The 13,477-nt window shown below is 43.2% G+C and overlaps 1 protein-coding gene across 6 annotated transcripts in view; it reads right to left on the reverse strand.

The window, feature by feature from the left end:
* The window catches only part of qkia (QKI, KH domain containing, RNA binding a), a 61,910-nt gene that overhangs the window by 30,099 nt on the left and 18,334 nt on the right, over window positions 1-13,477 (reverse strand). For all 6 annotated transcript variants that reach the window (XM_083885969.1, XM_083885966.1, XM_083885970.1 and 3 more), the window contains exons 2-3: window positions 9,093-9,235; window positions 1,577-1,693 (exon numbers count right to left, since the gene is read on the reverse strand). In XM_083885969.1, coding sequence (XP_083742095.1) covers window positions 1,577-1,693; window positions 9,093-9,235 — 260 coding nt within the window. The remainder of the gene's footprint in view (window positions 1-1,576; window positions 1,694-9,092; window positions 9,236-13,477) is intronic.

Genomic DNA, 13,477 nt, shown 5'->3' on the forward strand with positions numbered 1-13,477 from the left:
TGTTTGAGCGCGCGTTCGCTCCAATTAAACGACTTTTAAACTTTTAATTCCACAGAAAGAACCACAGCAGAACGTCTTAATCGTGTTCAGTAATAATGAACACAGTCAAAAGGGAAATGAGAAGAGACAGAAATTAAAATACAAATGGAGGAGCCATAAAAAAAAAAGAAAAGAAAAGAAAGACAGACGAAAACTTGGCCCTGCAGCAAACTGGAGCGTCTAAGATAATGACTCAGCTGAAAATATGTCTTCATCTGTTTGTGTGTAGAGAAGGTGATTCCCAAAAAGAGAGCTGAAATACACACATGTCTTAGATAAATGCCCTGTCATACATCACCATTTCCTTGCAAATGTGAGCGACTGGGAAGTGATTATAGAACTTAAACTGCAAAAGGTGTCAATCAATGAAGAAATGAACAGAACAACAACAAAAAAGACACCAAAGCTAAAGCTAATGGTCAAAATATGCATGGATGCTTCAGATACAACTATGTAAGTATTAATTAAAGGTGCATTATGTAATAAATCTAAAGCAACTGGCCATAAAATCCTCCTAATATGTCACAGAGACTCGGGAATAATGTTCATATAACAAACTGAACTCACCAACAACAACAGTACAGACAAAATATTTACATAAAAAAATATATTTTGCAGACTGCAAATCATGTTTATGTTTTGAAATCATGTTTTGGCATGTGGTGCCACCCTACCTCCGTCTACCAATCATTGCAGTCAGTAGAGTCTCAGCTGCCGAGCAACCACGGGTTGCCAGTTACGTCAGAAAACGAAACCTAAATTTGAATGTAGTAACCGTTTTTGGCCACATTCTTACATATGGCACCTTTAACCTCTGCCAAGGAAGTATATGTTTTCGCTGGAGTTTGTTTGTCTGTTAGTTAGCAACATAACTCGAAAAGTCGCAGATGGATTTGGAGGAATTTTTCAGGAAATGTTTGCAATGGGACCAGGAACAAGTGATTCAATTTTGGGCGCAATCCGTACGGGGATGGGGCTTGAGGTCTGCACTCTCCGAGTGCTTTTCTAGTTAACTATTTAATTATTAAATGATAAGCCTGAGCTGAAATGTATGATGTATAAAAATACAACTTTAAACAAACTTTAAAGTCAGGCTGTCCAGACGTTGTACATACAAACTAAAGACGCTGCCTGTGGCTGCTTCTAAAAACTGCACCATTCAGTGCAAATATTAACTGTATAATTGTGTTAAGGAGTGTTTACAAGTTCAACCCTTGGGTCACAGGAGGACATGTGTACACACAACATTATCCTTTTATGTCTCCGGCCTCAGCTCACTGGGTCCAGAAATAGTGTTAGCCACCCCCACACCCTCGGCCTTGGCCATGGCCATATTCTTCAGCACGACATTGTGTGCTTTCCACTGCACAGCATTCAGCCAACAGCCCTCTCAACTGTCATTAACCGAGTGTGTGGCTGGTGTTTGTGTGTCACAGTCACACAGAGTTTGACATCATTTTATGATTACAAGAGAGAGAATCTGCAGAGCAGCAGTGTTGTTATCAACAGATGTGACACGTGATGATGATTGACCTACCTTCTTCTTGTCTCTCATGGAGCTCTTGCCTCGCACCATGATTTTGCATCCTGTCTCTGCTTCCAGCTGTTTGGCTGTGAGACCCCGAGGGCCAAGGATTCTCCCCACAAAATTATACTGAGGAGACACAGAGAGAGAGAGAGAAACACACCAGTGTGAGTGTTAGAGTATAAGACACATTCATTTAATTTCAACAGGAAACAATCCCGGGATGAATTTCCACGGTTCCAGATCCATCTTGAAGTGGCCCAGTGATAGTGTTACACATGATGCATCAATGTGGAGAGTGTTGCTAAAAAGGTGAGTTATGGGGTGTCGTCGTTTGCTTGACACCAATTTCTTATCAAGGCCCTCTTTTATCAGGCACTGGGGCTTGAAAGCTTTGTACCAAAAGGACATTTTATTAATATTTACTGAGCATTTTTTTTCCAAAGTATTCACATGCTTATTAGCATAGTGGATGTTCATAATAAGAAGAAGCACAGCTGTTCGTCTCTTGAACTGTAACTGATGCCGGGGGTCTTGTGGAGGCAGCTTGAGCACCTGTCTTTGGAGGTCGGCCACCAACGACACATTGCTGGCCTGTCTCTGACGTTCTACGTAAACAAGCGAACAGAGCGCAGCACCTCAAGGAGCTCGGGAGAGAGCTGTCTGTCTGCATCACAGTGATGCAGGAGACACGGGCACAGTGGGTCCTCGTACGCAGCGCACATAAGCGCATGCATGGCCTCTAGCCTATAAAACTACAGTGACAACATGCCGGGTTTTCTTATTCTGCTGCAATAATACGGCACATTTACACATACACGGTTTAAAAATGTTCTATATTTACATGTAGGTTTTGCTGCAGATAACCCAATGTGACTGTTCCCACCAACCTAGGGGGTTATGAGGGGGTGCATCCATATCTTCTATCAGTTAAAATCCCATCCGAATTACAGGCTATGAATATATTAAATGCACACAATAGATGAATTACAGAGCAAGCCCCAGATGTCAGAAGGACTAGAGAAGAGCAAAGAGCACACTGGATTTAAAATCGGAGGTGGCTGCTGCTCGAATGGTACAGAAAGTGCATTTAATATTTGATTCTGTGGCGTTCTCTCACCATGCTGCTGCTACAGCTCTCCTTCTGACAGTGGTAAGTATTCTCTGTGGACCTGAATATGCTGATGACAATTGCACTCGACAGTGAGCAGAGGCCTAATGGAAGAAAGCTCAGTGAAATCCAGACAGAGGAGGTTAGAGAGATGATGACACAAGGGCCCTCCCATAGAGTGAGAGCTTGTGGGTGGAGGCGAGCGAAACCACTGTCAAATGTGTTTTAATGATGAAGAGAGGGGCCATGCGCTCACGCACATGTGGGCAGGGATGCAGCGCTGTGTCTGGCCAGGGAGTCGCCACAGGATTTACTTACACATGACTCGAGGAAATGAAATCACAGAGCTTCAAACGCCTCACCTCAAACCAGGGATGTATAAAGAAACAACAACACTGTCGAGTACAATTCCACTTGCAGTTTGAAGTGGAACTCTACAGTAGATATGAAAAAGAAATAATTACAGTGATGGAATAAAGCCCTCTCTCTCTCTCTCTCTCTCTCTGTACTCCCTGGTGTCAAACTCAGCACGGAGGGTTTGACATTCTTCTCTTGGATGTTGAAAAGGTAACCTCCGTTTTAAGCCACTGGAATGTAGAGACAATGGGAATCTAAGCAAAGTGAGTTATCGGAAGTGTGCAGAGCCGGAGAGCCCTGCCAGGAACGAACCAAAGGAGAGAGATAGATACGGTTTCCTCACTGACAAACATACCATCCTCTATATTCACATCCTCTAGCTGAACTATCTCTGTACCTAGTGATAAAAGCTAGTTTCTATCCTCACACTGGCTCACAAAAACAAGATTAGTTCAAAATATCCATCCATCCATTATCTACCGCTTTATCCTGCACCGGAGGGGTCAGATTAGATTATTTTAATTCACAGTCAGAAATCACTCTGCCCCCGTTACCAATGACAATAAGAAAGAGTTCTTCCAGAGTGAAAGAAAACACTTGCGAACAAGACGAGGTCAAAGCTCAGAATATGTCGATGTGCAGCACCGAGGATGTAGATGAAAGCTGCTGCAGAGAGATCAACAGAAAAGCAATAGAAAAGTCATCAACGCGCCCACTTGCTCGCTGTGAATTACGCAGACGACGACCGGCTCTATTCAAACATTAGCTCAATTGGACATTAGACTCTGTACTGGGGAGCCATCGCAGTGATTAATATCCAGTTCAGTCCACCTCGTTTGGACATTTGCGTTCACACACACACACACACACACAGACACACACACAGCTCCTCTGAGTAATGTCAGTTCAGTCAGTGCATGGATTATCTTCTGACCTAACTTCCCTCTTCTGTGTAGGTTTGTCCATTTGTTGTCTGTTACTTTTTGTTGCCAGGGCCCGGCCCTGTGATAGAATGTGTATATTAAAGCAATTGTGTTTAATCAAACGCTGTCAACCAGCACTTTATACACAGTTATATTAACTGTATAAACTCTGTAAAGAGGTCGACTGATAGAGTTTTTCTATGGTTGCTATACTTTTAGAAACACATAGAAATTCATCCACATTTACTAACACGGTTTCTAACGAGACAGACTCCGACACACACACTCACTTATATGTGCGTACAAAGCCCCCTTCAGGACCAGGCTTACAGTGACATTAAAGGGCCTTTGTTTAGCCCCAGTTATCACTAATCCACAGGCACGTTCTGTCGAGCACAAGTGTGCACAAAACCACAATACACGGGGTGAACTCTTCCAGACACCCGCAGACACCCGCAGACACCCACAGCATCCAGAGCAGATTGTGGTGTTTAGGTTTAAGTGCACGTGCACTGGTGGTTTTTGTTTTTGTGTGAACAACTGAGACACAACAGCAGCTCCATCAACAATACTCGCAGAGGTAGAACAATTGAGTCTTTGATGGCGTTTGTTTGGGGGTGGTGGGGAGACAGGAAATGAGATCATGCTCTCTGGCTGTGTTTGTGTGTGTGTGTGTGTGTGTGTGTGTGTGTGTGTGTGTGTGTGTGTGTGTGTGTGTGTGTGTGCACAGGGCTTATCAAAGAGCAGGGCCAGGACAAGAGGAGAATACCAATCACTTATTAGCCAGCCTCGCTGGTATTATGGAAATAAGCAAGAGTTTATTCAGTACAATGTATAACAGCATGGTCAAATCTATGCTGCCTGCTCTCAGACTTCACTTGACTGTAACCCTCCCTTACACTGGTCGATTCATAGGTTTCTTCCCCTTTTCTTGCCATTTCTCTTCTGGTTATCTGTCATCTTCTCGTGGCGCATGGCTCTCTCTCTCCCTCGCTCTCTCCCTCTCTCAGCACAAATCAATCTGTTCCTGCGACGACACACAACACGCCACACACACAAGCCACAAGCCAACCGACTGCCTTTTATCCCTCATTCATCTTTGAGGGAGAAAATGTTCCATCATTCAATTAAGCCATCTCACCTGCCTTTGCTCTGTGGCTTGATCCCCACAACTTACACAAACAGGCACACAGCCTCACAGCATTTCCACACTTTAAAAAAAACGGATAAAAGGAAAACGAGGGGAACACAGGTACACAACCTACAGCACTTTGCACGCTTGATCTACGGGGGAGGAGTTTTAAAAGACGGTGAGGAGACAAAATAAGACTTCAATTCCAATGATGACATCTTTGCCTAGTCGCCCTACAGACTTCAAAGTTCTCTATTCAGCACATCTAGCATTTAACACCTAATCCACGGCTCCTTTGATAATTCCGTTCGGGTTTATTTTGGGGTTGCATGGAGCGCACAGAGGTGAAGGTAAAGGAAAAGAGGATAAAGTGATGGAAGTTTGGAAGCACAGGTCAAAGTGGTTTCCACTTATAATGTAAAAGAACTACAACATAGTCCTCTCAGTTTAAATCATCATTGGTTTTACCCTTTGCATCTAATAGCTAACTAGAAAACCATCCCATCATCAGATTATAATAATGCATGGCTGGATCTGAAAATCCTCCTCTCTGCTGCTCAGTTGCTGAGGTGAGGTGTTGGGCGGTACATTTCCAGGAACGGGTAATGACTTAAGGGGGTCAGAAGAATATCAGGAGCTGGCATGATAAGTGATGACACCCTCGTGGGAACCAGCTTAATGACTTTCTCTGTGGCTGGCTTGGTTCGGCAATTTCACTGCAGGGAGAAAAAAGAGAAATGTCCAGGAAACAGAGCAGAGCCCTTTTCTTTTACGGATTCTCATCTCTTTGTGCCTTGCAGTGCAAGTGAAATATCAAGGCGATATTGTGATTTTCCCACACTCTGCAAAATATGACACATGTACACTCGCACAATAATTCTGTGGTACAAAGTGCATCTCTATCCCACTGCAGGTTTAAAGTGATTGAGTCAATTTTATTTAATGCAGTTTTCTTAGTGGCATTTTAATTACTTTTTACTGTTGTTCCTCAATAAAAGGGAACCATTTAAAGTTTAAAATGTATGAGGACTGTAGCTACAATACAGTGATGACTACAACAAACAAAACTAATTTCCAGTCTCCAACATCATAGTGGATAGAGCCAATATTGCTCATTCATCCCTTGGCTGTGTGTTTTTTGTTCCAGATGACATTGGTTGTCTTCAGCTAGATTAATTTGCCTTCAAAGGACGGAATAATAACCACAAAATGACTACTTGCAGGGAGATCAAACATCTGTTCCTGTGTGGATCTTTAGTTTGGAGATGGAGAAACCAGGAGACAAACCCCCCAAAGACCAGATAAACACAAATGCAACAGAAACACCAGCAGCAGCAGAGCTGTGCGTCACCCAATTTCCTTTTCAATCCAGTCTACATAAATGCTTCTTTCTTTGCAATGGCCAAAATAATCTAAACAGTCCTGTTTACTAGCTGCTCAACAGCTTGCATCTAACTGAGGATGAGCGTGTTCGCGTGTGCAGCCCGCAACAAACCACCTGAGCAAAAGGTAATACAAATACTCTGGGAATAAAGAGGAGACAGAGGCACACTTAAAAGACATGTCACATATCCTATCAGAAGCCTGAAGGTCAACAGAAATGACATGCTGAGCCATCAGTCAACTATCTATCAAGGTGTGTGCGTGTGTGTGTGTGTGTGTGCTCAGAAGAAAAGTGGAGCCACAGATAGCATTTAATTGAAGGTTGAAGTTATCAGATAGCCTGCGACTCGGCTGTCAGTCAAGACGCGCGGTGACGCTTCACAGCGTTCCGCACCGCTGACGACAACCGGTGAAACGGCTGACTTTGATGAACACGTGGGCACGTGGGCTGGGACACATGCAGACAACGAGGACGATGGAGACACAGGCCCCGGCACATAACACACACAGGCAAACCGCACACTAGCCAGAAACGAGACACACTTAAGGGAATTAGGGTGGAGGTGTGCTGGCAAGGCGAGTTATTTTGGTAGAAATGACATGCTGCACTGCATCCAGGCACCAGGGCAATCTAATTATCTGCTGGTGAAACCAGAGCAGGGGGGCTCATAGGTGAGACAGAGAAACCCTATTGAGTGAGTGCGACTCCAGCCTCCAGGATAAGGTGGGAGTCTTATTTGTCATTTAAAGTGAAAACTGCAGGGAATGCAAGTCGATGCTATGAATCCCTAAAATGACAAGAGAAGTGTGGAAGAGGGGGGAAGACGGGCAAACGGTATGAACAACAACAAATCGTCTACTGCATGAGAGTTGATGTCAAAAAACAAACACACACACACAAACCGACTGGGGAACTATAATTGCTTGCCTTCTGGTCAGAACCTAGACTTGGTGCCAGTGAGATACACATACACGTATATATATGCATACATCTTTACTCAATGAGGGGAATCAGATGAAAATGTGAGAAGGGGAAAAATATTCCCCAGTCTAATATTCATTATTACCATTTCCTCTCCTTTAAGCGACGGACAGATGGGATAGGAAGTGACACTTTCTTCCCTTGCTTCATATTTCCCTCCCTTTATTTACTTTAGAGCACCTTCATTTATTAATTAAAATATCGATATTTGCCCGGGTGCATCGATTAGCATATTCCATGAGGAGGGATGACGATACGTCACCAAATCGACATTCTGAATCAGGCCTAATTAGATAATGTATGACTTGGTGTCGACTCAGGTCAGCGGCGACTCATCTCAGCCGCCGCTGAGGAAGCCTAATTACTTCAGTGTTTACTTTCCTGGTAGCTCGTAAACAAACTAGCGAGTTACCGCCGTGCTCTTCATCTACATGCAGCTAACAAAAGGGATCACCTGAGGATGCCCTGCCTTAAAGAATGTGTGAGTGTCATCAGCCACAGGTGGTCACAGTTAATGTTTCACTCAATTTTCACGGAAATATCAACGGCCAAAATGTCAGGTGAAAAAGATACATTTAAAATACTGGAATATTCTGCTTTTGGCTTCTATCTTACTAAAAGAGAGGGATTATTTCAGATAAAAATGACAGTATTAGACATGCCCTTTAAAAAAAAACGACAAAGATTCAATTTGATGACCGATGAACCTCTTAAGAGACAATCGAGTATTATTAAGTAACTAATCCTGAGATGTGTGTGCACATAAATTCTTGTTTTCCTGCTAATGTGCAACTAAACCTTTGATACAGGATAAATACAAGTTAAAGTTAACTTTTATTTCGATAATACGCCACATTAATCTTGATTTTTTTTTGGGGGGGTAAAGATTGACAAGCATTTAAAACAAAGAATGATTTTAAAACACAACAGCAACACTAAGGGCGCATCTGATTCTAACAGCTAATGAGGGAACCGTCTCAGGGCCTGGAGTCAGTCCTGTCACTGCAGATGAAAAGTGAAAGATGGGACTCGTTGGCTGATTTAGTTTATGAACTCAGAGGCCGGGTCTGGTTTTGACAGTCGACTAAAGCTAAGCTGAACCTCAGCTGGTCCCCGGGGCTCTTTATCAATTTTGTCAGGGAGAAAAAAATGCAATCCATGCATTGCTCGGCCTTGGCTCTGCTCTACAGTGCTGCTTATCCACTCGTCACCTCCCCTCCATTCACTTCCTCACTGCAAGCTGCTAGGATTACGGAGAGAGGAATGTTGCTCCTCAAGACGCGACACGACCATTCATGTGTGTACTTCAGAGCACGACGAGGGCAGGAGGATGGCTGACTAACTGTGGTTAAACCCCCCCACTCCCCCACACACACACAAGTGTAACACACTTTCATTACATTTGCTAATGGCTTCAAAACTGACAACATATACCACCGAAAATGTAACCATCCATCCCCAAAATGAAATCACATCGCAGATGTTGATTGATGCACATACACAAGTACCAGGAGAGTTCCCGTCGCTGCTCAAGGTGAGTAAATCAATTACGCTTTTTCGTATTAATATTTCAAACAACTCCGGCTAATGCACAAATATTATCTGCGGTACAGCCGATACAGTGGAAGACAGCTACTCACGTCAGGGTATTCTTTGACAGGCACGAAGAGTTTTTCCTGCAGGTGGACGATGGGTCCCACAGGCTCGGGCAGCTCCAGTGGGTGTCTGTCCACAAGGCCATTCACTGTGTCGCTGTACATGTCTTTACGCACTCTGTTGATCTCTGGAACACAAACACGTGTACACGGTGGTAAGCAAATGGGGGGGAAAAAAACAACAACAACAACAACAGTACAAGTGCACTTTTTATTTTTGCATTTGATAAATCACTGTCATATTGATTTTGACTTTGGGGCAGAGGCTTAATGTGGCATATAAATCTTTGCTGTGGCAAAAAGAAAAAAAAAAAAACGTAACAGAAATTTGTCAGTTGCCTTGAGTGTTGTGCGTTTTTGTTAAGTACCTCACGAAAAAAAAAAAAACATCACAGCCTCTGAGTATATAAATATAAGAGAGCTAAACAGGGACGCGTGCCAATACCTGCAAGATAGATGTTTAAAACGTGCTGTATCTACGCAGATATGACAGAGAGATAATGGACGGCTTATGGCAACAGTCTTTCCTCTGAGCACCAGTGGTTTTTTTTTTTTTGAGTCGCTGAGCAGATGGGGAAATGGGATGTTTAAATTAACATCTGATCCACATCAAATAAATCTAATGAACTTCTGCTGTGCAACATAGGTTAACCCTTTTACAACCTCGGTCTCACACGCCAGAGGAAAATTGTACCGTCTGCGCGTATGACATGTAAAACATGGAATGAGCATCGACGTCTGTAATTTGGTCACAGTGGTCACACTAAAAAAAAATGCACAGGACGGATAAGATTTTGTCGGAGGTGGAAACAACAAAGTGATGCACTGCACATAGGTCTATAAAGAAGAAACGGTGCAGAAAACACTACAGCTGAGGTCATGTGTGTGTGAAATGTGGCAGAGAATGATGGGGAAACACCTAAAACAGCAAAGTAATGCATGTTTAAGGTGTGAGGGTTAAACAGCAAACAAGATGATAAGTCTTATGTGGAGTGGTGGCAGATGAGACTTTCAGGCATTTGAGAGCTGATGCTCAACTGTAGCAGGCCAAGGTAAAGCAAGTTTTGAAGCAAACTAACATAATTAGGTTTTTAGTAAATATAAAGGGACTAAAAAAATTATATTTAGTCATAGAATTTTGGGAAGGGCTTTTTAAAAACAAGCATAAAATATGCTTTCATTGACTGATGAGCTGTCGTCCATCTGGTCTGCAGCTGAACGGACAAAACCTGTGGGACATATTGGAAACTTCAGAGCCAGGAAACTCTGCCTAATACGACTCCTCCCCAAAAAACACCAAGTCCGCGCAAATACTCCTCGTCCCCCTTGTTGGATACATTCACCCTCGTGGTATCCAGGCCACGCTCAGACCATGTATGACAAATGGGACTTGGCAGTGACACGCATCAAACAGGAAGGGAACCAGGACAAGCTGAACACAGCGAGAGATATGAATAATCAGGAAGACAACACAGTTAATTATAAATACATATTTAGATGTATATATAACCATAGAAACACTATGTGTGCGTGTTCAGAGTCTGAGGAACATCAATTCTTTACATGACACAAGGAAATAAAAGAAGCGTGCCCGTGTGACAATATGCAACCCACCATCCCGCAGCACCCCCTCCTCCTCCTGATTCCATTTCCTGTTGCAGAAATGCCACATTAACATAAGGGGGCCGTGCTGGGGAATCAGTGAGACGTGCAGCGTTTGACAACCTCTAATTTAAGCGTGCCAAGTCTTTTGTGAGGCTCCACGCTCACCTAAAAATTACCCCCTGCCTTGCATGACCGACAAAATCATTTGTCTAGCTGTCCATCACGGCACAGAGAAAAAAAGGGCTGATTTCTCTAAGAGAGACCGAGGGGAGGGTGGGAAAAGAAGAATTACCATCTTGGGGAGAACAGACAAAAGAGGAAGAAGACGACTGACTGAATCTGTAAAAGCTATACAGCTGAGAACTTCTTCCACAACTCTGGGACTGGATGACAAAAAAAAAAAAAAAAAAAATCTGTCATTACATAAGCCAGAGATTACAGATTTAACCCAAATGTTTGTGTTTAACCGCTAAATGAAAAGGTGGTCAAATATCCCACGGTTTCCCCTTCAGCCATCTCTCTGTGTCACCAGCAAACTGACTCAGCAAATCAAAAACACACCCTCCACAGAGCTGTCTATTTACACACACACACATTAGTATATGCTCATGCACACACACACACACACAGGAGACAGGATATTATCACTTTTGTGTGGCAGGGACAATAAAGAAATCGACCTTGAGAGTAGCGCGAGGACAGAGTGGAAGACGATTTGCCGAGACAAAGAAAGAGGAAAGAGGAAGAATAATAATCACAGTGCTGAGCAAGCAGAGAGAGAGCACTTTTATTCCTCTCCACTCACACGGCTCTTTTCTGCCTCGGTGTAAGTTAACACGTTTCATTTTGTCCTTCTCCTTTTTTTTTTCTAAATTTCTGCCCTTCCTGCTCAAGTTCTGAAGCGACAAAATGAAGAAACCATTTCTTTGTATGCTGCATGTTCAAGGTAGGAGTGGTGAACGTCTCCATTCTTGATTTTGGAACAGTCGAAAAGACTCAAGAACGGAGAGGTCAGTGGACCGTGTTGGGATTTTGAAGGTCTTCCCTTTTAATTAGTTGAAGTTTTCTTAAATGTCAGCACGTTACTTTGTATTGAGCTCATTTAAATTGGATAATTGAACAGGGGCGGCCATCGGGGATTCACGCATCATTCGATAGAGAAGCTTTTCAATTATTCAGACAGCCTTAATGGCAGAAACAATAACATAGACAAAGCAAATGAGGAGAAGTTCGGGAGTGGTTGAGATGAGAAGCCACTGTCCTGCATGTTTTTCGATGTTTCCCTGCTCAAATCAGGAAACACCTAAAACACGCAGTGAGAAACCCTGACATCATGACTGTAAACATCACGTAGCATGAACGACAAACACGGGAATGAGGAGCGAGGAGAGCTGCGAGAACGACAGAAGAGCGGGGGGAGAAGAGGAGAGAAAATTGCAAAATTAATAACAATGAAGAAGTCCAGAAGGAGGAGCTGTAATCAGGTTTAAGGCTGGTGAAGATCATTCAGCTGCAGACCTGCTCTGCCAGAGAATGGGAACAAGTCCATTAAGAGCCCAAAAATAGACCTGCTCCATAACTGCTCTGTCCTCACTGCAACTCTGACCGTGCACAACAGATTTTCTCCATACAGTCATGATATATACACATACATCATGTGTGTGGGAGAGAATATACCGAAAACAAAATGTAATGGCCGAGTAATCGGTGTGATCAGATTTGCCTGAGGAAAGCAGCTTTAGAGGCCTTGTGATGCCTGGTATTAGGCTGATGATATCCGGCACCTGAGACCGAGGTCAACACCGTTTAATCGTGAAGCTAATGCATCACATGTTTAACTGATCTCCCCCCCGTTAAATATGAGGAAATATATTTTAGAAATCCTGCATCTGCATGCACATACGCTCATTTAACGATTCGAGCTTAAAAGCCGAGGTAAATAATAAAGGGAAGGGAAAGGGAGCGATGACGTCGTTCACAGAAGACGGATTGTGCTTCTGCTGCTGCTGCTGAGTGAAACAGGACTCAGTCGAGTAACAAGCCTTTTCACTTAAAGAGAATTTCTAAATCACAAAAGCCAGGGTGCCCGTCGCGAGTGAAAGGATTTGGACGTTTCATGCGTTCCTGCCCTTTATTCACGGCACAGACAACTTCATCCACGACGACACTCCACTTCAACAGTTAAGGGGGTTTGGCAGGCCACGCATATGAAAGACGGGGGGTTTCTTTTTAAAGTACAGTGTGCAGTGGTAGTGGTGGGGGAGGGGGGGGGGTGACAGAGCCATGAAAACATATGCATTTCTGTGTCTTCTTATCATCAACTTACAGCTGCCTCGCTCTCCTCTTACCTCCTTGTGAGGAGGCAAAAAAGATGTTTCTTTGTGCTTCTGTCTTATTTTCACTTCCTAATCTCTGAATTAATGGTAGGCCTGCGCCGCACAATCCTCTGATTCACCGACTATTTCTGTGCCGTTAATGAGTGTGCTGTACTACAGTGCATGTATTTCACTTCTAACAGGGGAAAGAAATAGGAGGAAACGAGTATGCTTGTTAATGTCAGCATCCTTTAACACTATGCTGCAACCGTCATATTAGTCAATGATTTCCCAATTAACCGATGATATTATTATTCAGTCGTAACACAACATTTGGCTGTTTTATTTTTTCTTTATTATATGGAGCAAAACATTTAAGAAGCTATTATTATTATTTTTAAAGATCCACGAATCACTACAGCCTTAATTTAATATAACAAATAAATAGCA

The sequence above is a fragment of the Microchirus variegatus genome (genome assembly GCF_963457635.1).
Source record: "Microchirus variegatus genome assembly, chromosome: 2".
NCBI lineage: Eukaryota > Metazoa > Chordata > Actinopteri > Pleuronectiformes > Soleidae > Microchirus > Microchirus variegatus.